The 26,939-nt window shown below is 48.1% G+C and overlaps 1 protein-coding gene across 1 annotated transcript; it reads right to left on the reverse strand.

Annotated features, from left to right (window-relative positions):
• Nucleotides 1-630: 630 nt before the first annotated feature.
• Nucleotides 631-25,070, reverse strand: Lexm (lymphocyte expansion molecule). The gene is made up of 10 exons (XM_055629092.1): nucleotides 25,012-25,070; nucleotides 23,789-23,876; nucleotides 23,254-23,418; nucleotides 23,034-23,156; nucleotides 21,616-21,753; nucleotides 21,370-21,513; nucleotides 19,369-19,530; nucleotides 18,405-18,530; nucleotides 15,381-15,514; nucleotides 631-703 (listed from the first exon to the last, which is right to left on the reverse strand). Exons 1-10 carry the CDS (start codon nucleotides 25,065-25,067, stop codon nucleotides 631-633), a joined length of 1,209 nt encoding a protein of 402 aa, XP_055485067.1. The 5' UTR covers nucleotides 25,068-25,070.
• Between the last annotated feature and the right edge of the window lie 1,869 nt (nucleotides 25,071-26,939).

Genomic DNA, 26,939 nt, shown 5'->3' on the forward strand with positions numbered 1-26,939 from the left:
GCCACCACCATACTCAATTCTCCTTGATGTAAACAGTGAGGGAAGCGTCGCAAGGTGCTGTCACTCACCCCATAGACCCTTCTCCAACTACACTGGGGTACCCACAAGGCTAACTGTGCGGTTCATGGGCTGATCCATTAGCTGGACACTGCCTGGAAGTCAGCAGTCCCCGCCCAGCGTGAGGCTCTGTTGAGCTTCCAGAAGCATCCTAGCGTGGAGATGGGGTGTTCACACAGGGGCCGAGACTGTGGCATTGAGAATGTTCCTCTCCCCACCTCCTTCTGGGACAATGACTTAGGTACCCACACTCTGGCTTTATAGTAAAACGGTTTCCAGGGAGTCACCCACTTTCCCCTCTTCCATCCATCTGCTGTCTGGATCCCAAATTCATGTCACCAGCTGGCTGGAATGGTCAGGACAATGGGTCCCTTAGAAGATTCCTGGCCCCCACTGTCCTAGCAGATACTGTGATGTTTGGCCACGGGGCTGCAGTACAGATGACTCTTCTGGCCTTTCCTCTCTCCCAGGCATTCCGCAAGGCGCCTGCCTCCTTCCCCATCCTCTCATCGCAAGATTTCTCTTCAGGCCTTGGGCTTTCTGGTTACATCAGGCTGTCCTTCCCTTGTGACTTTAAGGAACAGGATCTGAATTGTAATCCACAGTTGGAGGGCACTTGTCCCTCATAGAAGGTGTAATCCGTTCCCTGTAAAAAGAGAAAGAGAGAGATATAAATGAGCACAATCTCTTGCAAGGCAGTGAGTTCCATATCCCTGGAGGGTGCCTGTGGGAGATGGGAGGGTACCCGCCAGCTATACGTCACAGAGAATCCTATATTGGTCAAGAGTCCAAGATTCATGACCTCCACACCTTTTACAACAAAGGGCCCTTTCTAAAGAAGGGCTCTCTATTTTGTACCCATTTCATCACAGCCAGAATGCCTTACAAGAGCTTCAGGGAATAAGCTCAAGAAGGCTATCTAGAATCGGTGGGGTCCAGCTTTAGCAAGATGCCCTGCCTCAGTAAATAAAGCAGAACTGATGGAGGAAGACACCAATATAAACAGACCTCTATATACATACATACTTACATACATACATACATACATACATACATACATACATACATACATACATATGTGCTGAGCATCCACACATACACACAGGAAAACATTTTATACACATGAAAAACAGACATGTAGGATAAAAAAAAACAAACCAGCAAACTGGCATGTTCTCAGTTACTGCCTGTCTTTCCCCTCTGTGGCGAGTTCTCCATGAAGACAGACTACAGTAGTTAGATGCTTTTGCCCCTAACCCTCAGTTGTGGCCTAGAGCTGAGTGGATTCACCACAGATACTGGTGCAGGGATAGGAGATGGGGGAGAGGGATCACCAGAGTAAATGGGTCCCCCCTGCTGCCAGTGTCCTGTCTCTGCACTCCCTGCTATGGCCTCCTCTCTCATCTAGACTTTGAGACAGAATCTTCTGTCTTTGTCCCTCCCCACTCCACCTACCTTCATAAAATGCCATAGAGTAACCTCTGAAACACCAGTTACTTCCTGTTAGAACCCTTCTGAGCACATGGGAGGAAGTATTTACTTGTATTTGTACATACGATGTCTAAGAAAGGACTTGTGCTAGTAACAGTTAAAGCACTCTCAAAATGTGGGGGCTGGTAAAACGGCTACACAGCTGAGTGCAGAGGCTCTGCACTCAGTTTGCAGTGCTCACACCGGAAGGCTCACAACTACCCCTAACTCCAGCTCCAGGGAGATCTGAAGCCTCCAGCCTCATAGGCATCTGCACTCGTGTGCACACACCCATAAAGACACACACACACACACACACACACACACACACACACTTAAAAATTTAAATAAAAGACAAAGAACCCTCCAAATGTAATATAAGAATGTAAAGCAGCCTCCTCTTTAAAAATGAATAAAAAGCTCTGAAAATATTTCAGTGCAGAAGTGAAAAAATGTTCAACATTCCGTCATGGAGTGTTGCAAATTCGAACCAGAGTGAGACACAGTTCGAATGACAAAAATTCAAACTGTGAAGCTCCCTCTTTTGACCTCTATGGGCATCTCACTCGCACGCACAAACCCACGCTCATAATTAAAAAATAAATAGATAAATAACAATTTTAACCTCATAAATTGCATGCCTGAGAAGGAATGACTTTTATGTGTGCAAATTATGCTATCGTAAATCTGACTTTAAGGCCATGTGTGGTGGCATAGGCCTTTTTCTCTAGTGTTCAGGAAGCAGAGGCAGGTGGGTCACTATGAGTTACAGGCCAGCCTGGTCTACATAGTGAGATCCTGGTTGGCCAAGGCTACATGGTTGAGACCTTTCCTTTAAAAAGAAAAAGAAAAAAAAAAGGGAAAGTAAATATATAAATAAATCAATCTGACTTTTACAAAAACCTGTGGCTTCTTAGAGAACCAAGTCCAAGGAGCTTAGCTCCATGTCCAAGGCCTTCACTGACTGGCTGGGCCACCACCCCGTGCCCTGTTCTCACTGTCACTCATGCCATTAGGGATGAAGGTCAGGGAGGGATTTCCCAGAGTCTCTCTTTCTAACCCAAACAATCAAATTTCTCATCACACAGTATATGCAAAAGTCTGGGAAGTGAATAAGGGGGTGAAGATGGGGTGGAGCCGGTGGAGTGAGAACAAGAAGGTGTTAGGTTCTTTTCCGCTCCTCCTGAGTCCAAAGAACAGCTCATCCTGGTCTCGTCTTCCAGAAACTTTAGGGAAACAGTGGGGGACAGAGTCCATCCAGAGAGCGAGAAGTTCTAGGTGCCATCTGCATCCTCCATCTCATGCTTTCTTGTAATTGTGGGGAGTAGGGAATGCCCTCCCCCGCAAAGCTAGAATCTGCTGGCTTCTCTGCTACAGTGTCCCAGAAGCCAGGCCAGTGCTTGCACAGCGTAAGTGCTCAGTGAGTTCCTGAGCAAGGCAGGCATCAACACCACATGCTGACAGTGACTTTGGGAAGTCACGCCCTCCTAAACCTTCAACAGTCTTAACGGAGAAATGCTGTAATCAATGCCTACTTCTCTCACACAGCAATACTGCGGTGGGTCAATTTTGTCAGTTTGGCATGCTTAAGAATCAGGTAGGAAGTATACTTCGGGGCATGCCGGTGAGGGTGTCTCCAGACATGTTTAACCATCTGCTGACCAGTCCCGGGATGCCGGGCTGATTAAATCAGAGAGAGCAAACTGAGCACTAGTGTCTTGATCAGGGTTTCATTGCTGTGAAGAGACACCACAGCCACAGCAGCTCTTACAAAGGGAAACATTCAGTCAGGGCCGCCTTACAGTTTTAGAGGTTTAGTCCATTATCATCATGGCGGGAAGCATGGCGGCATGCAGGCAGACACGGTGCTGGAGGAGGAGCCGAGAGTTCTACATCTTGATCCACAGGCAATAGAAGGAGACTATGTGCCACACTGGGCGTAGCTTGAGCATATATGACCTCAAAGCCCGCCCCCACAGTGACAACTTCCTCCAACAAGGTCACACCTACCCCAACAAGGACACAACTCCTAACAGTACCACTTCCTACGGGACAAGCATTCAACTACATGAGTCTACAGGTATCACACCTATTCAAACCACCACAACTAGCAGCATTCTTCTCTCTCTGCTTCCTGATTGGGGACACACTGCGACCAGGTGCCTCACACTCCTGCTGCCACAAACGAGCTGCTCTCACCACCATCTTCTCTACTATGCCCATCAGCTTAGAGCCACAATAAGCCCTTCCTGACTCAAGTTATTTTTTGTCAACGATTTTCTTACAGCAGTGAGAAAAGTAACTAAATAAAAAGACATACATTTAAAAACACTATAGAGACTGAAAATATGCTTCAAGAATGTAAGAATTTACCACTACTAAGAAGACTGAGCAGCCAGGCATGGTGGTGCACACCTTTAATCCCAGAACTCTGGGAGACAGAGGCAGGCAGATCATTGTGAGTTTGAGGCCAGCCTGGTCTACAAAGTGAGTCTAGGACAGCCAGTGCTACACAAAGAAATCCTGTCTTGAAAACCAAGACAGAAAGAGAAGGAAGGAGGGAGGGAAGAAGGGACGGAAGGTGGGTGGGAGGGAGGGGGGAGAGAGGACTGAGCATTTATGGTTCTAGTTTGAGGTTTTTAGGTAAAGAATATGCATTTTTAACTAAACTGCTGAAAGAATGGAGCATGCTGGAATGTTTTGACAAAAGTGTATTAATTCCAGCCATTTTCTTTGAAATTTACCAAAAAAAAAAAAAATAAAACATGATTAGCAGAGGCTGAAGAGAAGGCTCTTCCATTCTTGTAGAGGACTTGAGTTTACCCCCCAGCCCCCACATCCAGGGTCTCACAACCACTTGTAACTCCAGCTCCAGAAGATCTCATGCCCTCTTCTGGCCTCTCCAGGCACTGCACCCACGTGCACATACCCCCCCATACAAAGACACACATAATTTATTTTTTTTATAAATATGTCTAAGAGAGTGACAGATAGAAGATATGACATTTCATTAAAATATTAATGCTCAATAAAAATGTGATAATTATGCATACCCATAATTTTGTAGGTAAAAGAGAGTACAGGTATATGAATGCCATGCTGTGTGTCAAAGGGTAACTTTCTGAAGTCGGCTGTCTAATTCCACTAGGGCTTGAACTCAGGTCATCAGGACTGGAACAAGTGCTTTAACCCCATGAGCCATCTCCCTAGCACATAGCAACAAAATCTAAATGATGCATGGATGCAGAATAAATTCCTTTCAATTTTTCTACACATTTTTTTTTCATAATAAAACATCAGGAAAGTGTCAATTTCTGCCAGATAAACTCCGAAGCTTCTCAAGTACTCCTTTCAAGATGTGTATAGTTGCTGGCCCATTTCAATAATGAATGTGTTGGCTCATCATTTACACGTTTATGAGTGCCTCCTCTGGGTATCAGCGAGACGCTGGAGCGGCGGAACAGAGACGGTCTGTTTAGCTTCACTGTGGGCATGGGAGAAATCCTCAGTACCATGGGGAAGTGTGCGCCACCCTGGGATGGGCAAGAGGCTGAGAATAAAGAGACACTGTCCAGAAAATCAGGGAATCTTTTGTATTTAATCAGGGCCGTGGCTGATAACGGGCGTTTCCAAGACAAACACTAGAACAACCATGTACAGTCAATAGCTCTATGTTGGTATAATGTTCTTTTAAAATGTATATGCCTTACCCTTGTTAATTCAAATGCTGATTTCCCCACCCCCAACTCTCTGGTTTCAATCTGGATATTGCATTGTGATACTCATTCTTGTGTAAACAGGACACAAATAAAGCAACTAGATACAATGTTGTGCAATGGGAGGAGCCAGAGGACAGGAAAGAGGGGAGGAGCTAGAGAACAGGAAGGGGTGAGAAGGAGGATGAGCTCGAGGAGAGGAGCATGAGGAGAGCAGAGCGGGAGGAGAGAGCTTGGAGGACTTGGAGCATGAACCAGACCTAAGATTTCACAAAAAGCAAGTATAATGTGGGAAATCTAATTGTTAGGAAACTGAGGGCTTGGAGGTTTAGGAGGGAGTAAATATTGCCCAGCATTGTGTTCTAGATTAACTAAAAACCCAGTCTCTGTGTGGTGATTTGGTTTTACAGCTGCTGAGGATTAACAGCAGCGTTACCAGAAGTTAAACCCATAGTAAATTTTAATTACCACCTACAACAGCCCTAGGACAAGGCCAGTAAAGGAACTGCCAGGCTGGCATTGGTCCACACGGCCAGAGAGCGTGCCGGCTAGAGTTTCCGTCTTGTTTTATTTTTGTTTTTAAAAGTCAGTGTTTTGCTATGCAGCCTTGGATGGCCTGGAGCTTGGTATGGAGACCAGGCTGGTCTCAAATAGAGAGCTACCTTCCCAGTGCCGGGATTGAAGGTATGCACCACCACACACAAACAGAGTTTAAAAATCTCTGTTAAAAGCTGGGTGTGATTAATCCCAGCACTCAAGGCAGAAGTGGGTATATCTGTGAGTTTAAGGTCAGCCTTGGTCTATATGGTTAGTTTCAAGTCAGTTAGGACTACATAGAAAAATTCTGTCTCAAAAATAGAAACGTTATGGGGTATCTACCAGACAAGAGTACTCAGACCCAGGTTCAAGCCAAGCCACTGACTATAGTGGGTGTTTGGGACCCAAGTGCAGTCCCAAGCCTTTCTCAGGTTGGACTTTTAAACACAGAAACCACACCCTGAGTTGACACACCTCAGTTAGCAAGAAAAGTTATCCAGAAGTGGAACTACAGAAACCAAAAAGGGAAATCAGGACACTGGGGGACTTTCCCAGAACTATAGACTTTGATGGTTTAGGTCTTTATTCTCATTTTGCCTACATGCTGAGTTTCAAGGCCTGAATGGTACTTCTGTCATGGCATCAGTTATACTAAGGTCTGGGGGCCTACTAAGATCTGCAGACCTGTAACAAAATGGAATAAAATGTCCTAGTCAAAGGATCCAGAAAGGCAAGCGGATGGAGTTCTGCTGTCCTGTTATAAAGCCCCTACTATACGCACAGTAAAAGTAAAAGTCTTTCCAGGACTTACATCAGAGGTCACCTGTTTGGAAACCCAGGACCCAGTGGACCCAAGAAGAAGTAGGTGAGATTTAGAACTGAGGTTGAGAAAAGTTCAATGGACTCACTTTCCAGGAGATTCTGCACCTCTCTGACTCATGCTCTCCCTCATCTGGATTAGAGGCAGCAAGCTGGCAACGGACATGTGTCTCGTCACCCATTGCCTCACACAAACTTGTCCGAAGAGATGAAAATAACGCACAAGGCCAGAGCCACACTATCCTCTTCCCTGCATGCTCTGCTCTCCTGCGAGACTCAGCAAATCCCTTCACCCACCTCTTCAAACCATGCTTATTCGTGTTATAACATGGAGAAATGACAGAGCAACCACTTCTATGGCATCTCTGGTTGTCTGTGGCTGTGCACATTTCACAGCTGAAAGAACATGGGACCACAGCCACCACCCTGGAAAATGGCAGACGCCAACGTAAAAGGCCGGTAAGGCTCCAGTGAGAGTCCCTCCCCATCCAGTCTCCATTTATTTTTACTGCTCATTCATGATCACTATTTTTTCAATTAAAATAAATTTTGTGGGGCTGGAGAGATGGCTCAGAGGTTAAAGAGCACAGACTGCTCTTCCAGAGGTCCTGAGTTCAATTCCTAGCAACCACATGGCAGCTCACAACCATCTATAATGAGATCTAGTGCCCTCTTCTGGCATGTAGGCACACATGCAGGCAGAGCACTGTATATAAATAAATAAATAGATAGATAAATAAATACATCTATTAAATAAATAAATAAATAGATAAATAAATAAATTGTGTGTGTGTGTGTGTGTGTGTGTGTGTGTGTGTGTGTGTGTGTGTGTACATGGATACAAGTGCATGTTGAGGCCAGAAGAGGGTGTCTGATCCCTTGGAACTGGGGTTATAGAATAAACCATAAAAAGAAAAGTGAGTTGAAGAGATGGCTTAATAGTTAGGAACTCTTGCTGCTCTTACAGAGGACTGGGGTTCAGTTCCCAACACTCATGGTTTATTTTGTTTTTAAGGTAAGTATAAATGTGTGTTTGTATGAGAGTATGTGCACATGTGAGTGTAGATGCCCAAGGAGTCCAGCAGAGGGTGCCAGATCCCCAAAGCTAGAATTAACAGGTAGTTAGTTGTAAGCCGCCTGATACAGGTGCTGGGAACCAAACTTGGAATCTCTGCAGATGTACCTGCTCTTGACTGCAGAGCCAGTCCTCCAGCCCTCCTGCTGTGTACTAAAAGCAGTAACAACTGTGGGTTTTCCTGAGCTGGGTGCTTTGCTCTATTTCACAGGTTTGTATTTACAGTTTTCATTGGAATCATTTTCTAAGTAGTTACACATTTCAAACTTGATTATTCTCTTAGACTTAAGAGCTTATAGGTTTTGCTTGGGTTTTTTTGTTTTGTTTTGTTTTGTTTTTGTTTTTGCTTTTTTAAACAAGATATAATTATATATCCCATGGTTGACCTGAAACCTGCTATGTAACCCAGGCTGGCCTTGAATTTAGAGAGATCTACTTGCCTCTTCTGGAATTAAAGACATATGTCAGCACACCCAGCAAGAAGAGGACTTTCTTGGCAAGGAAAAGCAGAGCGATAAGAGAAGGCAGGTGAAGAATGATGGCATGGGTAAAAACACATATATGTGAAGTCCCATAGGTAAGACCATTTTTTGTGCACACTGAAAATTTAATTTAAAAAAAAAGTGTGCTTTCTAATTTCGAAGTTACTGGTTTGGAGAATCTTTTGGTGTTAACTTCTTACTTTAGTATATATGTTTAGTAAAATGACATAATTTTTTTAATGAGTGACATTTTTAACTTAGACCTTTTTATTGGAATTTTCCTGGACAATCGGTTTTTATGCATGTTTCTTCAGTGTCTGAAATAACAGGGTAAATTTTATCTAGCTGAACCCTCCAAATAAATATTACATGCTCTCATCTGTCATATTTTCAGACAGATCTATTAAGAATTCCCATTATAATGTGGGACCTTGTCACTTAGTTGGGGTATGGAAAAGCTCATGATTATTATAACTTCTTTATGGATTCTATGTTTATCACGATTAAATACTATCTTCGAGTGGAGTGTGGTCGCACACTCAAGTATTTCATCCCTCGGAAGTTTAAAGCAGAAAGATTGTGAGTTCCAGGCCAGCCTGGGCTACACAGGTGACCTAGCAAGAACTTTTCAAACAAAACAAAACAAAAATATATCCATCTTAGTTCTGCTTCGTATTTTGTCTCCAGCTCCTCTTTGCTTGGCTTTGGATTATTGTTTTGTCTTTCATTGTTGGTTACATTAGTCTCGTACATCATAGCCAGATGTATTTTCATATGTCCCATCCCAATCTTGAGCTCTTTGTACTAATTCACTGTTGATGTGATTAGAGAAGACCCTCCAGAAATGTTTTCAGAAGCGATGTGTGTGGGACTCATCTTCAGTCCACACACAGCTCTCATTTGTCTTGTATGAACACACACGGCAGTTTGACTATCAAGAAGATTCTACAATCCCATTCTCTTTCTTAAGAATTGTATGAAAAGTGTGTTCTACCATGTGTGTTTCGGAAGAGAAACCTAAAGCATGCCTGACTGTTTTGATTAGATTTAAGATTAGCTGTCTTGGGCCAGTGAGATGGCTCGGAGGGTAAAGACACTGTTAAGCCTGAGGATCTGAATTCAATCCTTGGGACCCACTGTAAATTATCCTGAATTTCCATATCTATGCTGTGGCTTTTACACGTGGATGTCCATGCATGCACACACACACACACATACACACACATATTAACTAAGAATTTAAAGCAAGAGAAGGTTTAAAAAAGCAACAATACAAGTAAATAGTAAAAAAAAAAAAAAAAAAAAAAAAACAACCCAAAACTGTCTTTTGCTGGGCAGTGGTGGTGCACACCTTTAATCCCTATGCTTGAGAGGCAGAGGCAAGCAGATCTCTGTGAGTTCAAGGCCAGCTGGGCCTAGAGAGTGAGTACCAGGACAGCCAAGGCTACACATCAGAAACCCTGTCTTGAAAAAAACATAAAACAAAACAACCTTTTTTTTTTTTTAGATATACTAGCAAGATTTTTATTTTACCTTTGAAATTCAGAAATTTCTCTCTACTTCACATCAACTGACTGGAAACCTGTGGTAGTTTGAATAAGAATGACCCTCATAGGTTCATATATTTGATTATTTGGTCCCCAGTTGGTGGAACTATTTGGGAAGGATTAAGAGGTGTGGCCTGTTAGGAGAAGGTGTGTCATTTGGACCTGGCTTCGAAGTTCTCAGCTCTCTGCCTCATGCTTGTGGATAAGATGTGAGCGCTCAGCTTTTGGTCCGGCGCCATGCCTGGCTACCTGCTACCATGTTCCCTGTCACCATGGCCACGAACTCTACCCCGACGGAACCGTGAGCCCCCAAATTAGATTCTTTCTCTGATAAGAGAAAGACCTTGGGCTCCTGGTGTTCTGTCATGGCAATAGAAAAGTAACTAAGACAATGCATTAGTTCTCTTTCCCACCTGAAATGCACTGAAAGAAAAGTGAAGGAATAAGAGCTTAATGGTGGCCATAGCTGAGGCATGCTTTTTCTTGTATGCTGGCCTTCATTACCCTTTCTCTAAAGCTTCCCTTCAAGCATGTGGCTGACGTGCATGCCAGAAAGGCATTTTCTCTCCCACTTTCACTCCCGACTATGAATCTGTCATAAACTTTTCTCTGAAAATAAAACAAAACTTCTTAAAGCAGAGACCCACGTGAATGGATGGAAGAATTGATGTGCACACACACACAAAAATCCTTTGTAAGTAGAAAAGCGGGTGGAAGGGTGCTAACACAGCAGATCCAAGAGTCTAAGCCCCGAGTCAGTAGAGGGTAAAGCTTAGAAATCTCCTGTTCAAAAAGACGAAAGAGTTGGCAGCGTCAGGCCTCACTGAAGCTGAAACTGCAAACAGGAATATAGATAAAAGCCTGAACAGTGTCCATTTCCACCCCACTCTCAGCAGCTAGGTAGGTGTCTCGAAGCATGGCCATGCATGTTTTTATATCGTTGCTTTTCTCCTTGCTGTAAGGAGGTGCCTGGCAAGAGTAACCTGAGAAGGAAAGGTTTGTTGTGACTCAGACTTTGTGGATATAGTCCATCATGGGGAGAATGGTGGTGAGAACAGCTCCTTGAGGGCAGCGGGAGTGAGAGGCACCTGCTCATGCTGTGTCCCCCATCAGGAAGCAGAGAGAGAGAGAGAGAGAGAGATATGAATGCTGGTGCGCAGCATGCTGAAGACTGGAGATTTATTCTTGGAAACGGAGGCTCTCTGCTCACAGTGACACCAGCTGAGTACTATCTCTGTCTCTCTCTTTTTCTATCTATTCATTCTCTCTTCAACAAGGTTTTGATGTACAGGTAGCTTGTAATTAGTTCATTTATGTAGCCCAGGATGACCCTGAACTCTTGATCCTCCTGCCTCAGCCTCCTCAATGCTGAGATTATAGGCATGCACTAACCTATGTGCAGCACATTGGTTTTATTGGGTTTTTTTTAATGTTTTTATTTTATGTATGAGACTTTGTCTCCATGTTTGTGGACCATGTGTGTGCCTGGTATCCATGGGGTCCAGAAGAGAGACTTGGATCCCATTGAGCTGGAGCTACAGATGATGACAAGCCACTATGTGGGTGCTGGGAACCAGAATGAGGTCTTCCGAAAGGACAGCAAGTAAGTGCTCTTAACAGCCAAACCATCTCTGGAGCCCAGTGAGCATCATTTTGTAACATTTGAATTAAATGGAAGTTGAATCATCAGCTACTGTTCTAGCCTCCTCCTCTCCCTCTCCTGTATGGAAGAGCGTGGGCAACTGAGCTTAAATGCCCAAGAAAGTGATCTCTGGCTAAGGCAGAGATGTAGCAATTGTGGCACCAAGCAGACACCCCCAGCAAGAACACAGATACTTGCTCTCCTGTGGCACCATCAATTATCAGAACGTGCAGAAGGGACCTCCTGAGGAGTGTTCGGTGGGACAGACATGCCAAGCAAGGGGTGAGTAGACACTATGGAAAATCACCAACGGAACAAAAGAGATTGGTCAAAAGGAGGGACCGTGTCAAACAAACGTGGCTTCCTGGTTTCCAGGGATGAGAAAGCGCCACCTCCATAAAACAAGAGCACGTTGCCATTAACAGAACCATCCAGAAAGCGCAAATGCGAGGGTTAAAATAGGACGGCAAAAATGACCTTTGCTGTGTTTCCGATCACCTGAAAGCACCCGGGACAGAAGGACAGAGCCAGTTCTGTAAAGGAACGCTTGATGAGAGAGCCTAACAGGATTTGGAAGCTCTCATGCCTCCTGTGAGGGCACAGCTGTCCACTCCCAGGAGCCCAGGTGGAGCCAGGACTTCTTGAACAGCACAGGATCCCCAAGGAGAATCCTCTCAGTTAGACATCCAGCAGCCACAGGCACCCTTTAAGTAGCGCACACAAGCCTTGATTAAGCATCTCATCCAGTCCCTGTAGGGTGTAAATCATTTTCCTTTTATAGGCTGGAAAACTGAGGATTGGAGGGAAAGTGAGTCCTGGCTGGAAAAAGAACTCTTTAAGTTGTGTTCTCTATTTCAAGAATTCTCTTTTTGGTTTTGGTGTTGGCTTGAGCTGTAAAAAATAATTCATACCCCAGCACTTGGGGGGCAGATGCAGAGGAGCAGGTGTTCAAGAACACCCTCAGCTACAAGCCGAGTTTGAGACTGACTCAGCTACATGAATATTTATCTCAAACAACAAAAAACAAATAGAACCATACATGCGTGCACGTGCGTGCACACACACACACACACACACACACACACAATCTGATAAAAACTGAACAATTTGGAAATTAAGTATGTTGTGAAAGAACCCAATAGCCTTTCTCTCTAGATATCACCGTGGTCAGAAGTCTGACCACATGGGCGAACACTCACTGACCTAGAAAAGACAGAACTGGCTTCTAGTCCTTGCCCTGTTGCTCACCAGCTGTGTGACTCTGGGCTACTTAGCCCCTTTCTTCTCTGCTCTGGTCTTTGCTCAATATGTCTAAAATAAGGCTGAGCACCTTGGCCAGAAAGGGGAGAAGTGCTTTTATACCCTGAAAGCGTTTGTGTTCCTTAGTGACAGGCAAAGGGCTAGAGAGATGATGGCTCAGCTGTTAGGAGCTGGGCTTAGCTCCCAGCACCCACATAATGGCTCACAACCACCTGAAACTCTAGTTCCAAGCATTTCTAGTGTTACTCTCTTGGATATGAGTGAACAAGGGAAGAAAAGAAGGAGCTGAGAAGAGCTGGAGACAACACACCTGGGAAAAAAATGTAATTCAGATCCTTAGATAAGAGAACATCCTATATCAACAACACAGAACCAACAGTATGAAAGAAAATGGAGCAACTGAGAACACAGAAGGGCTCTTGGAGTTTAAAAATAGGATGGAATCAGGGCTAGAAAACTTGGACAAGGAAATTTTACCAGAAAGAACAACAACAACAACAACAACAAAAGGCAGACATAAGAAGAAAAAGGAGGGGTCCTGGAGAGATGGCTCAGTGGTTAAGAGCAGTGTCTGCTCTTCCAGAGGTCCTGCGTTCAATTCCCAGCAACCACATGGTGGCTCACAACCATCTATAATGAGATCTGATGCCCTCTCCTGTCATGCAGGCATACATGCAAATAGAGTGCTCATACAGATAAATAAATAAATCTTTAAAAAAAGAAGAAGAAGGAAAAGGAAAAAGAAACTAGGGGATGATTCAAGTGTGAAGTACTTCTCTATGCGTGTAAGGGCTGTAGTTCGGATCCTCGGAATTCCAGCCAGGTAGTCTTCCAATCTCCTGTAATCACAACACTTGGGAGGTGGAAGGGGGAGTCCCGGACTAACCTGACTAGCTAGACTCGCTGATCAGAGAGCTCTGGGTTCCACTGAGAGACCTGCCTCAGTAAATCAAGTGAAGATGCACTGATGTCATCTTCAGTCTTGACACACATCTGCACATGTATGCAGACTTACATGTACCTTACTCATACACATTCTCACGTGCAAACACACACACACACACTCACACACTCACACTATACACAAGTATACACATCAAGACAACAAAAGGCCAAGAAACTAGAATGCCAAACAAGGATATCTGACATACATCTCAAAGAGAAGGCAAGGGGAGGAGGGTTAGAAATCACAGACAAAAACTCCAAATCAAACTTCCTCGGAGGAGAAGGACCTGAGCTTTCAGGTGACTGAAGCCCAGGACAGTGCTTAAAAATAGACTACAGTTCGGCCCCTCGCTGCGAAGAGCCAGGCCACCGGGGATGAAGAAGGTCCGGGAAGCTTCCGGAAAGGAACATGCAGGTCTCACACACAAGCCAGGGTGGCATCAGGCCTCAGAACCAAGCTGGGAGTTAGGAAGTGTGGAGCAGAGCCTTCCAGATCCTGAAGGGAGGTGAATCCTAATTTGGTCGACTGTGAAGGCAGGGAAGGCAAACAGCATCTTCACATAAACTTTTACTTTCCAGGGCCCTGACTCCAGAACCTCCGAACAGAGGATCAAATTAAGAAAGAGGAGGCTACAAGGCTATTTTTATACAAATAAAGCCATCTTAAAATTACATTTATAGGGGCTGGAGAGATGCTCAGCTAATAAGAGCATGGACCGCTCTTCCAAAGGACCTGGGTTCAAATCCCATCACCTGAATGGCAGCTCACAACTATGTGTAACTCCAGTTCCAGGAGATCCAACTCCCTCCTACAGACATACATGTATGCAAAACACCAATGAAATTAAAAATAAATATATTTTTTTAAAATTACATTTAAAAAGTAGAGCTGGCTTAGCAGTTAAAGGGTTGCTTGGTAGAAGCATGAGCGGAAGCGTTTGGCTCCCACAATCCCTTGTAAAGGTTGGTGGGTGTAACAGCCTGCCTCATTCTCACCTGGGGGAATGGGGACTAGGGATTCCCAGAGTAAGCTCTCCAGAAAGCCTATCCAGATCAGTGAGTCCTGGGTTTGTTTGAGAGACCCTGCCTCAGTGAATGAGGCACAAGAGTGCTCAAGAGTAAATCTCAATTTCAACCTCAAGCCTCCACATTTGTGGTCACCCACACACATGGAAAGGCATGCGTGCGCACACACACACAGTGGAGAATGGGGGAACAAAACAGAACAATAACAGGAAACAAACACCAAAGCTAGTTTCTCTGAGAAAACCATCTGGTCCCCAGCACTGAGTCCTCATAATGCCCACAGAAAGAAAATACTCAGTTCTAAAGCACATGTTCCAATCAAATAGAAGCCTATCTAGCATCGAGGTTCTGCTTTAGCCAATGGCCTCCAAGATCACTAAAATATGGCAGTAGCTGACATCTGTGAGCTCTTCATGGTTTGCCACAGGGCTCCATGTGCCTGTGGCATCACAGCGTCCCGAAATGACTTTCACCAACCCTTGAAGAACACCAAGAACCTGAGGTTCTGTGACCTGCAAGCACCTAGTCCTGAGCCTAGGTGGCAGGGGATTGAACAAGGAACATTTTCTGTACTCCCCCCTTTTTTTTAGACTGATCACGCCATCTCCATCTTGTCTGCCATCTGCTCACTGAAGCAGATGACGCTCAAAGAAAATCAGCACAGCCCACCTCACACAGCCAGAAAGAGGCTGAACAGCCATCTAAAATATCTCCAGGGTCTCTGCTGAGCAAGCCCCTCCTCCAGGCCACTATAGTGTCATCCCCCTCTTCTCAGGCCCCTCCAGGAGTTCCAGCTATACTCACGCCATGAGTTTGTCCCGGTTCAGGTTCTGCAGGTAGCGCTTCTGTCCGTTCAAGAACAGGGAGCGGTATCGCTTCCTTCTGTCTATAGTTTCCATCAGTGTGGTGTTGAGGTAGCGGCCTACCCCGACTGGGTTCTGTGGTAGGGAGGAGAAAGACGTCAGGATGTCAGTGAGCGCAGCATGAAGACTTGCCCAAAGCCTTTCTACCCTCTGACACACCTCAGCTGGGAGGAATCAAACTGTATCTCTGCCTTCCCCCCGAAAATATACCGAAGCCCTAACATGAACGCCTCCCACTGCGACCTCATTGGAGAATCTGCTTGTTACAGATATAATGGGTTGAGATGAGGCCACGCCAGAGCAGGTGGAACCCTGGTCTAACATGACTGGTGTCCTTGTAAGAAAAGGCCCTCTGTGGAGGAGACGGCCATACACAGAGGCAGAGGTCAGAGTGAACAGTCAGAAACTGGGAAAGCCAAGGGTCTTCGGCCACTGTCAAAAAGCTGTAAAGAGGCAAGGAAGGCTTCTCTACCATCATTTTCATAGGGAGTATGAACTCTAGTCTTCTGGCATCAAGCTGTGAGAGAACGGCTCCAGTCACCAAGCCACCTGGTTTGTGGTCCTTTAGTATGGCGCCCAGGCCCGTCCTACCTACTTGTCTGCTCTAAGAGAGGCTCAGAGACAAGACATAACTTTTCGAGATGACATAGTAAAGATCAGAATCTAGGTTATGGTCAAGTAGGCATGTCCATAGGGGGTTTCCTACCCTGCTTCAGGAACTGGCCCTTCCTCAGCCCTTCCATTTTGCATGCCTACATATGAGAGTTCCTTTTAATTGCCAACTGCACACAGCTAGGAAGAAACTAGAGAGTCTCACAAGAGATTGTCTGGATCTTGCGGGCCTCTGGGCATGCTCATAGGGGTGGATGGTCTTCATTTTATTAGTTGATGTGGGATGATCCAGCCTGCCAGTCCCATTCTGGTCTGGGTCCTGGACTGTGCAAGAGCAGAGAGAGTGAGCAGAGCCTCATGCATTCTCTGTTCTCCGCCACAGACATGATGGACTAGCTGGTTCAAGCTTCTGCCATCTTGACTTCCCTGAGATAGTGGACTACAGTTTATTCTAGCTGGCACCGTGAGCTAAAATAAACGCCTTTTCCTCTAAGTCACATTGTGTCAGGACCTTTTATCACAGCAACAGAAATGAACCTCAGGTGCTGGCCCTGTCATCTGGCCTCCGTCTAAACATTTTACTTGAGATGTCTGAGGGCCTCACCTGTTGGAGTGTAGACTGAGGCAGGGAGCAGGGTAGTCATGCCAAGGCAGGGAAATTGCAAGCAAGGTGTGTCTTGGAGAGAGTGCGTTATGAAGTGTCTGGTTTGAGTTTGGTTTGGATACGAACTGTCTCTCAAAAAGTCTTGGTCCCCTGCTGATGGTGCAGTTTTAGTGGTGAATGGATCGTGCTTGGTGGAAGTTGCTCAGTGGCGGGCGCAGAGGTGGGGGTGGGTGGGGAAGCATGCCTTTGGAGAGCATGCCAAGACCCTGTTTCCTGCCGTGCCCCCCTCAACCTCTCACTCATTTACCACTAGGGGGCAGTTTCCCCCCTAGATGGTTGTTTCCATCTTACCCTGACCCGAAAAGCAACGGGAGTGAGCTGCTGTGGGTTAAAACCTCTGAGACCCAGAGCCAAAAGAAACCTTTCCTGCCCCCAGTTGACTTTCCTCAAGGATTTTTCTCACAGTGGCCAAAGGTGACTGTCACAGAGCAGGAAAGATCTTAAAAACAGCAAGTTCAAAGTGGGGCAAAGCTTCTCTGTGCTGCTGGAGGCAGGAAGCACCTCTGCTGTGGAGCTAGGGGTAGGGACTAAGATGACCGTGCGATGGCTGTAAGGTCGATATGGTTGGCAAGGGTGCACCAAAAAGCTGAGGGGGTGGGTCTTCAGAGGTGTCCACCAAAACAAAAAGTATTCACAAAAAAAAACGTGGTGGCAACATGCCTTTAATCCCAGCAGAGGCAGAGGCAGACAGAGCTCTATGAGCTGGAGGTCCAGGACAGCCAGGGCTACACAGAAAAACCCTGTCTCTTACCCACCCCTCTTATCCTCCTTAAAAAACAAAACAAAAAAACAAAAACAGTGTTCACAAATGCTGGGACTAGCTTGTTCAGGGATTACAGTACCAAGGGCGTCTTCACAAGCCTGGGACAGCAAAAAGGGCAGCGGAGGGAAAGGACAGGAGACTTGCTCATTCAGGCATAAGAAATAAGCTAGCATCTCCAGAAGCTGCCCTCAGAGACCCCCCCAACCCCGACTAACAGTGAGAAGGGGAGCTAAGAGCATGAGAGAGCAGTGCGGCGGTGCCTCTCAGCTCCTTGATTCTCAAAGTGTGGTCTCTGTGAAAATCAGTTTTAATCACCAACAGCCTAGAATCACACAGGAAGAGGCTCTCCATTCTCTTCCTCGATTCCCTTGTCTAGTTTGCGCTGGTGTGTGGGCATGCCTACAGGGTATATTGCTTTGTTTGCGTTTGTTGAGGTGGGCAGGCTCGCCCATGGTGGGTGTCACCATTCCGTGTTTGGGTCATGCGCTGTTTAAGTATATAGAAATGGCGCTGGACACAAGGACTCATGCATGCATTCCTGCCTCTACTTCCCCGCAAACGGTCAGCTGTAACCTGGAATTGTGGCCAAATAAGCCCTTTCTCCCTTAAAGGTGTTGTCCGTGTTATAGGATCACAGCAACAGGAAAGGAAACTGGCAGATGTTGGAAATGTCATTTCCAGCCCCCCTCCACAAGGCATACTGAGTCAGAAGCCTGAAACGGAACCCATTGGCCTGGCCTTTGACAAGCCCCTCCATGCGTGCTCAAGTTGGAGACCCTAGAAAATAAACCTAGAAACAGCAGACAGTGAGTGGGTGAAAGAGAGCGGGCCCAAGGGGTGTTGGCATCAGGGCCACAAACGTTCGGGGTTGTCTGTAGAAAGTCCCCTGCTTGCCCGTCATGCTGCCCCAACCCAGAGCCACTCACCCAGCTGCCCAAAAACATCTGGTAGGCTTTATTGCTAGTGCGCTTGGTGGCCAGGAGGAACGGCGGCCGGTTGACGTGTTTCTGTTCCGTCTCATGAGGAACCCAAAAACCAGGACCAGCTATGGCCTACGGTAGAGAGGGAAGACTGAGGAGGAAGCCCTAGTGATCTCGGCCCAAATTGGACAACAGGATAAACGGCAGCTGACCTCACCTGTCCATCATTACTGGGCCTTTCCTCAAATGATGAGGGAAGGGCAGAGCTGTGAACAGCACCCTGGGACTAAGGCATGCTGGGCCTGGAGCCAGAGAGCTGAATTCTATGTAAGGTCTCCTGGCTCCTACTTGCAAACCCAGTGAGCCCTTTTCAAGCTCCGCACCCCAGTTTCCTTTTTGTGCAATGCAAGTGCCTTTCTTGGGAGAAGGATGGACGGTGGCTAGCAGGCGGTTGAACTGTCCATGACCTTTGGTACAGGCCCTGCCTAGGAGGACTGACGAAAGCCAAGGCCCATGCAGAAAACTGGTCACTGTCCCCCAGAGAGAACTGCCTGGAGACCAGCAGAGCCTGGCTCCTCTCTGGGAAGAGCAGGTAGGCAAACTTGAGGATAAACCCTATCACGCCTCATCCTGCCCAGTCTTCTTTGCCCATTATCCAGATCTTTCTGGCCAGGGGAGGGAGGGCAGATAGGAAAGCCTTCCTGGTTGGGATTCCCTGGTAGCCTGGCTCAGCTATGGGCTCTACACCAGTAATTCTGATCACGGCTGCAAGTGCTGGCTACATTCTCAGACCAGGTGTATGGAGGGGCTCAGAAAGCGTCTAATCGGTGCAAGGCCAGACTGGCAACCAACCGGTCCCTAAGACACAGCTTCCCACCTACATGACCACGGCACCCCACCCCCATCAGCCTCCCTAGGCTGCTGGAGAGCTGCCTTCCAAGAGAGAGAACAGGCCGAGGGGCACACTCACTGAATCTCTGGGGTGCTGGCTAATGGTAGTCCAGTAAATTCTCTCTGTGGGACGTTTCGGATCTCGGGGATATTTCGAGAAAACCCCTCGTTTCCTGTTGTGATGTGAGTTAAGCTCTTCCACGAAGCTCTTGAAATTGGTCAGTTCCCTGGGCTTCTTTTTCTGAGAGGAATGGGAAGAGACAAAGGAGTGCTGTAAGGTCACAGGTTCACCGGCCCTCACAGAAGAGCACGTGGCACTTGAGGAGGGATGAGCCCTGATGGGTTTTTCCCCAACATGGTGAAAGTACTGCATCCGGTCACAAGAATCAAAGCCCATAGGACAGGTTGGGCCAATAGCTCACTGGGCAGTGGTATTCGCATCAGTCCCGGGACCTACGTAACAGAAAGAGAACTGACTCCTGAGTGTTGCTCTCTGACCACACACATGCCAGGGTGTGTACAGACACACACACACACACACACACACGATTGGTGGATTGGTGTAGGGTTTTGTTTTGCTTTGCTTTTTTTTAGATAAGGTCTCACTATGTACCCTTGGCTAGCCTGAAAATTTGCTATATATACCAGACTAGCCTCCAACTCAAAGAAATCCACCTGCCTCTGCCTCCTCCAGAACGCTGGGATTAAAGGTATATGAGCTCATGTCCAGCTTTTAGAAAGAAAGGAAGGAAGCAAATGGAAACAACCACAATCCACAGAATGACTACCATCAGGAGAATCGCTTTGTAAAATCGTGGTAATAAGGTCACATGCTTGAGGCCCCTTGACTTAACAAATGCGCTGCTCTGACGTGGGCCTCAAACCGTGGGGGAGGGATGAGGAAAGAGACTAAGGTGAGTGTGACCCCTGGGACCCAGCTAGTGGAAGGAGAGGGCCGACCCCTGCAAGGTGTCCTCTGTCCCCACCTGCACGCCATGAAACAGTCCCTCGGGCCCAAATAAATAAGTGAGTGTGCACTTGGAGAGATTTCTTCTGGGGAGGGTCTGCATGTGGTGTGGGAGGCAGCGGGAATGCAGAAACTGTTTTGTTTTGTTTTTTTTGTTTGTTGTTGTTTTTTTTTTTGTTTTTTTTTTTTTTTGCCTCTCAGCTTTTCTGTGAACCTAAAATTGCTCTAAAGAATAAAATGAAATCTCGAACAGAGAGGTTCAAGCAAAGAGGTTCGGCCCTGGCTGTGGTACCAATGAAGGAGGGGGCGTATCCCAAGGCCCCTGCTGTGCTGGGCAGTGGCCTTAGCGGTAGATATCTGGGAGACCCTAGGATCAGCCATGCTATAGGGTGTAGTATGGTGACTACTTGGTCACATTGTCCCCACATTAACCCCTTCCTTTCTAACGCTGCTAACACTATCTGCCACCGCAACCCTCTCCTACTAAAGCTGCCGGTTTTGGTTTTTGTTTGTTTGTTTGTTTGTTTGTTTGTTTGACTCTGTGGTGGGGACAGGACATATACCCGACCTCAACAACCGTAAACATGAAGAGGGCAAAACAGAGAGCCACACAGTCTTGGTGGGGGGGAGGGCTTGATGAGGGTGGGAAAGGAGTCTGGCAAACTAAATTCCTAGCTCAGTCTCCTCTCCCACCTTCCAGGTCAGGGCTCTGTTAGCTACAGCACTGCCACTAACCCAGCTAGGCTAGCTGAGTCCATGAAGCCTGGGAGATGTTTACAGGCGGACACTGGGCCTGTGCCCTTGTGGCCCCTGCAGCCGTGGCTGGCAAGTAGCCTCCCGGGCCTGGCATGCTGGGACACCTGTATATCAGTGCAGTTCATCCTAGGGAGAGAACTAGCCACAGGATCAGATGAGCAAACCAAGGCTCTGAGCCATCACCGTCTGTGTGGCCAACCCGTTTCCTCACCCAACACAGGAAACCACACCCCACCCTGGCAGGGGCATAAGAGTGAGCAGTGTGTGAAGAAGACGCCCTCCCCAGCAGCCAGCACTCGGCACACAGGGCCACGGCCTGCCGGGGATAGGCGAAAAGCCACACGCTCAGGTACAAACCTCCACAGAGTAGTACCCATAGGACACAGGCTTGCTTCGTTCGCCGGAGAAAATGTCATAGGGGCCACGCAAACTGGTGGTTCGTGTCACATAGTCCTCGATCGCACTCCTGATGTTGTAAGTCCCGGGTCCCAGGCCACTGCCCTAGAAATAAAAGGGGTGTGGGGGGCTGTAGGGGAGTGGCTGGGGCACCCCCCCCCCCCGCCCAGAGGAAGGATGAGCCTGGCCGGGACGGGGAGAAAGTACCTCATGTAACAAGGGTAGTGGCTTGTTGGACATCCTAGACATAAGGCCCTCGGAATGTGAGCGGTTCCAGGCGCCCTCCTCCAGCCGCGTGTATGGGTTACCTTTCTCTCCGTAATTTCCAGGGCCCGGGTAAAAATTCTGCAGGGGCAGGAGACAGAAACACAGAGGCTTACAATGCTTTCACTCACCCCTCCCCGGAGTACCTTTCCTACCCTCTGGTTTGCCAGCCATATCAACCCTGCAAAGATTCCCCTGGACACCATCTCTTCCTGGGACCACACCTTCCTCCCCGGCACACGAGCAGCTGCTCTGCGGCCTCAGTACAGCTACCCTCCACATCTACAGCTCTGCGACCAGCTCCCTCGCTGTGCTGTGAGCAGCCTGGGATGAGTGAGCACCCGGGGTCCTAAGAAGGGACCCTGGTTCTGCTAGTTCCTAGCTGGGGGAGCTTGGGCCTGTTGAACCTCATGGTCCATGGGACTAACACAGAGGTGGCAATACTTTCCTTCAGGGGATAATGACAGAGTCACACAAGTCGAGGGGAGGTGACAGAAAGTCTTGGGGGCAGAAGAACTGAACAGGAGTTGGTCTTTGATGTGCAGTGGGCAGAGCTAGTCTGTAGTGCAGGGAGGTGGCAGGATTTCTGAGGGGGCGATATGCACCTTTTAGCCACATGGGGGCACTGCTGTCCCAAAAATAATGCAACTCAACCCATACCTGGACCTGGCAACCAGACCCTAGGGGAGTCAGACCTGGGAGGGGGGGGGGGGGGGGCAGAGGGCAGGGCCAGTGCTAGGGAAATCAGGCCACTGTGAGGATCAGGTCTGTCTGTCCCGAAAGAACGAGACTGAGTCTTGCTTCCTTCCATGGCTCAGATGCCAGCGCATGAACAGAGCATGAGTCAGGCGGCATGAGTCCCCTCGGCTCGTGACCTGCAGGTTTTGTGCCAGTGGGGCCATCCCAGACTGCTCTCTGTAAGTCACCTCCTTTCCTACGTCGTTTTGCCTCAAAACTCTGACCAGATATGTATTTCCTTCACACTGCAGAGCGTGCCACTAAGACGCCTGCTCTTATGTTCTGTCACTGCCAGAGCCCTTTCCCCCAAAGCCCAGTTCAGTAGATCGCATTCTGCTGTTGCTTGTTCACTATTTCCTGGTTGGCCAGCTAAGCGAACAAGTGTCGTTGAGTTTCTCATATACTCTAGGTTTCTTCTGAGACTTAGAGACGAACCACACTCATCTCCCTTCTGGAAAATATCACAGCCACTGGGCTCAAGGCTGAGACAGGAGAGAGCAGAAGGGCTGAGGAGGAAGGCCAAGCCTAGCCTTGGCCTAGGTTCCAAGAAGGGTGCTTTCTCAAACTATCCAAGTGTCAGCACTTCCCACAGAGGACAGGGCGGAAGAGACGAGAGCACCTACCCCAATAAGTCCCCGGAAGCGTATCTCCCCAGAGCTGAGCAGCCCCCGTTTGCTCTGTGGTTTCTCCTGCAGCTGGGTTAGGAAGTCTTTGAAGTTGTAGGATCCAGGTCCTAGCTTGTGCACCTGCCCCAAGAGAAGAGACCTCAGGATGAAAACGGAACCGGGGAAGGTCCAGCCAGGAAAGAGCCCAAAAGACAACGGTGCTGTCCCCAAAGTTCACCTGCTGTTGTCTTTCCTTCATGATGGCCTGGTACTGGAAGTGGGGTAGCTGGGTCAGCCGGGTGGCTTCTTGGGCCCGTGCCCAGCCTGTGCCCAACTTCTGTTCCAGGAACTTCTTGCTGAAGCAGGTATCTTTGGAGTTATAGGTCCCAGGTCCTATGTGGGCCTAAGTTAGGCCAGGTTCAGAGATGAGCCCGTCATAACTACCAACTCACCCCACTCCAGTCCTTCCCAAGTCACCCTTGACAGTCCCCCAGCCTAGTACCCAGGGGCTCAGCACTCAAGATGGAGTCCTGATGGCCTCGGCCACTGGCCCTTCCCACTTCAGGGAAATACAGTACAGAGTCAGGCTGATGCATGAACTGGAGAAGAGGAAGCCTGCGCAGCCCTTTCTCCTGTTTTGTTTTGTTTTTTTCCCCCCACAGCCCTGAGTTTATCAAACATATCTGAAGCCGAGTGTGAGGCGAGCCTGGGCTGGAGGGCGCACAGGTGGTCTGGGGTAGTGACACAGACCACACGAGAGGAGGCAGGCTCACCAGGTCCACGGAGTGATGCCTGGAGTATGGGGCCTCTGTGAAGGTACTGAATTTCTTCAGGTTGGGATAAACAGCAGAGACATCAAACCTAAGAGAAGTATGTAGCTAAGTGGGAGCCGAGGGTCTGATATCTGGCCCTGACCGGAGCGGCCCCCAGGGACGGGGGGGGGTTGGTTTCGCAGGGGAGGTGACTTTGGAAATGGCCCATGGAAAATCACTTTGGGTCTGCTTTATTGTTCTGAGAGTTCCAGAGATGTTCTGCCGTGAACCATCCCACCCTCTGCTCTGCTTCTCCTCACAACTTCGCTTTCATGGAAAGTCCTTTTCTTTCTCCTCCCCACTGCTAGGCAGATAGACCTGTCATACTGCGTGACATACGCTTTGTCATCTTTTGTATACCTTTAATTATATAGGACCATTATCCACACCGCCTCACAACCTAGAACCACAGTAGGTCACATAGTAGGTCGTTTATATGCAGCCGTATCAAATAATATAAAAAGAAATGTGACAGCTGGGCATAATGGTGCCCACCTTTAATCCCAGTACTTGGGAGGCAGAGGCAGGTGGATCTCTGTGAGTCTGAGGCCAGCCTGGTCTATTTAGTGAGTTCTAGGACATGCAGGGTTATTTAGAGAGACTCTGTCTCAAAAAAAAAAAAAAAAAAAAAAAAAAAAAGACGACAAGAAGAAAGAAAGAAAAAGAAAAGAGAAAGGAAGGAAAAGAAAAGAAATATGACCTCTGAGCTGCAAACCCCCTGAGAACGTTGTAGCTGAGTGTTTCCTGGGCAGGCCTTGTGGCCATTCTGAAGACTTTACATAGAAGATGTTCTGGGAGCACTTCACAAGAACTTACTACGGAAGTGGAACAGAAAACCAAAGAATTTAGAGGCCAGACGTGGTTGGGCCCACGGTTATTCCCAGCACTTAGAGCGCAACGGCAATCTCTGTGAGTTCAATGCCAGCCAGGGCACACAGTGAGTTGGGGGGTGGGGGGAGGAAGAAGAAGAGGAGGAGGAAGAAGAAAACTCAGCATGGTAGAGCCTGGGAGGAAAAGCAAGTGTGTGGAGGGGGGGAGGGGAGGCAAGCCAGCCCTCCTCCTGTCGTCCTCCTCCCGGCTCCAGCCCTCTGGGTTAGCCTTCTTCCCCGAGACAGAAGAGCTGCTGGGGCCCGCAGGAACTCCCTCGGACTCTGGTCGCCAAACCATAAAGCAGTCGGGCCCACCTGTGACTCTGCACACCAAAGGGCGCCCCTTTAAACCACTTCGGGGCGGTGGGCATGGTGTTGCGCTGGGGGGGTCAGTGGCGCGAGGTCCCGCTGAGCCTAGCCTCCAGCCTGCCCCCCACCCCCACCCCCGCCCCCGTCCTGGCGCCGCAGCTTCTCTTCCCCCTGACACCTAGCGCTGCCAAGGCAACCCGCAACCAGGGCGTTGTGATTCAGCAAGCGCAGACCTGCTTCGTGCCACGCGGGAGGCTGCCAGCGTGCTGGCTGCCCGCTGACGTTTTCATTCATTTTTATAGTCCCAACGCTGCCTTGCCAGAGAGCCTTCCCGGGCTCCTGTAGATCTCGGGGTGTCCCTGGGGTTTAATGAGTGAGCGCCTGTCACCCGCTGAGAAGCGGTTTATTTCTACCAGGGAGACTCAGGCTCGGGAATCGCCTCCATGCGCACCTTGTGTTGAGGGAAGAGCAGGCTTGGGAATTCTGTTTCTTCTCTAACTGGAGGGAACTCTGGAGGGGCAGCTGGATGGAGCGGGGAGGACGGAGGAGGAAGGTGGAGAGATGGGTGGCACAGATCTGCCTGTAGCTGCTCGTGTCTTCCCTTCTACAGTGATCCTCTTGGAGTGCAGGACAGCTTGAAGAAATGGTGGAAGGTGCAAGCCAAGGGACAGGGGCCAGAGTCCTGGCTGCAAGACGAGCCAGAGCAGGCCAGGGTGGGTCAGCTTTGTCCTGAGGCCACCTGCCCTGCACAGTCCAGCCCCTTCCCGTAATAGAAACGTCCTCGTCTGGCCAACTTAAACCACTCTCTTTCCTTACGAGTGAAAGAAAGCTGAGACTCAAACGGAATAAACTGTCCTGGCCACATCTTGTAAAGCATGTGGCCACACAGCCCAACCCAGGACTCAACACTTGAGAGATCTATAGCTGTTCAGGCCTGACCCACCCAGAGTAGGTCAGGGCAATCAAGCCGTGCTTCTCAGGCAGCCTGGAGACTGCACAGAGGCTTTCTCCACTTCCTTTAGGTCTTATCTCTTGCCACCTCTTTCCCGTGCTCTGTGAGCTCCAGTTATGGGCAGCTCTGGCCCTGGAGTTCACCCCTGGTTGCATTGAAAAAACACTGGCCTTTTCAAACTTCCCCAGCTCCTGAGACACCCACGCCCACCGGCTCGCTCCCGTCCCTCTCAACTCTTGCTCATAGTCGTAGAGTTGGCTCAAAAGTCTAGCCCACCCACCAGGACGGTTAATATGGACAAAATGAGGGAAAATGACATGTTGACGAGGACGTAGAGACACTGGAAACTCTGTGCTTTGCGGACGGGGAAATAACAGTGGTTCTGCCGCTTTGGAACAGTACAGTGGCTCCTCGCAGACTTACAACATGACCCAGCAACTCTGTAAACCCGAACACATACACGCGTAACATAACCCTACTTGTAGCAGCACCGTTCGCAATAACCATCACCCACGTATTTACCGTGGTAAATGATGGACAAGGAGTAACAGATGCAGACCGTGCTGGCTATGGGACATTGCTCATTCTTAAGAAGGGAGGGAGGATCCTCAGCAATGGCGTACACTGTACTCCCAGTACTTCGGAGCCTGAGGCAGTAGGAGAGTTCCAGACCAGCCAGGGCTACGTAGTGAATATGAAGCCAACCCGGACTACATAGAGACCCTGTCTGAAAAAAAATAAAATAAAGCAAAAAGTTCAAAAACAAGGGAAATTCTTACTCATGCCACATTGTGGATGAAACTTGAAGCCATTATGCTGAATGATAAGCCAGACATAAAAGAACAAATGTTGTTTTACCTGCATGAAGTGTTACGGTATTCAAATAAGTGGAGTGTCCATTAGTAGGCGCTTGTGAGATGTAATCCTATCTCCATCACTGAGCTGCATTTCCTACCCTTCTAAAAATTATTTTGAAATAGGG

Source organism: Psammomys obesus, unplaced genomic scaffold, assembly GCF_907164565.1.
Source record: "Psammomys obesus unplaced genomic scaffold, mPsaObe1.curated_primary_1811, whole genome shotgun sequence".
Classification (NCBI taxonomy): Eukaryota; Metazoa; Chordata; class Mammalia; order Rodentia; family Muridae; genus Psammomys; species Psammomys obesus.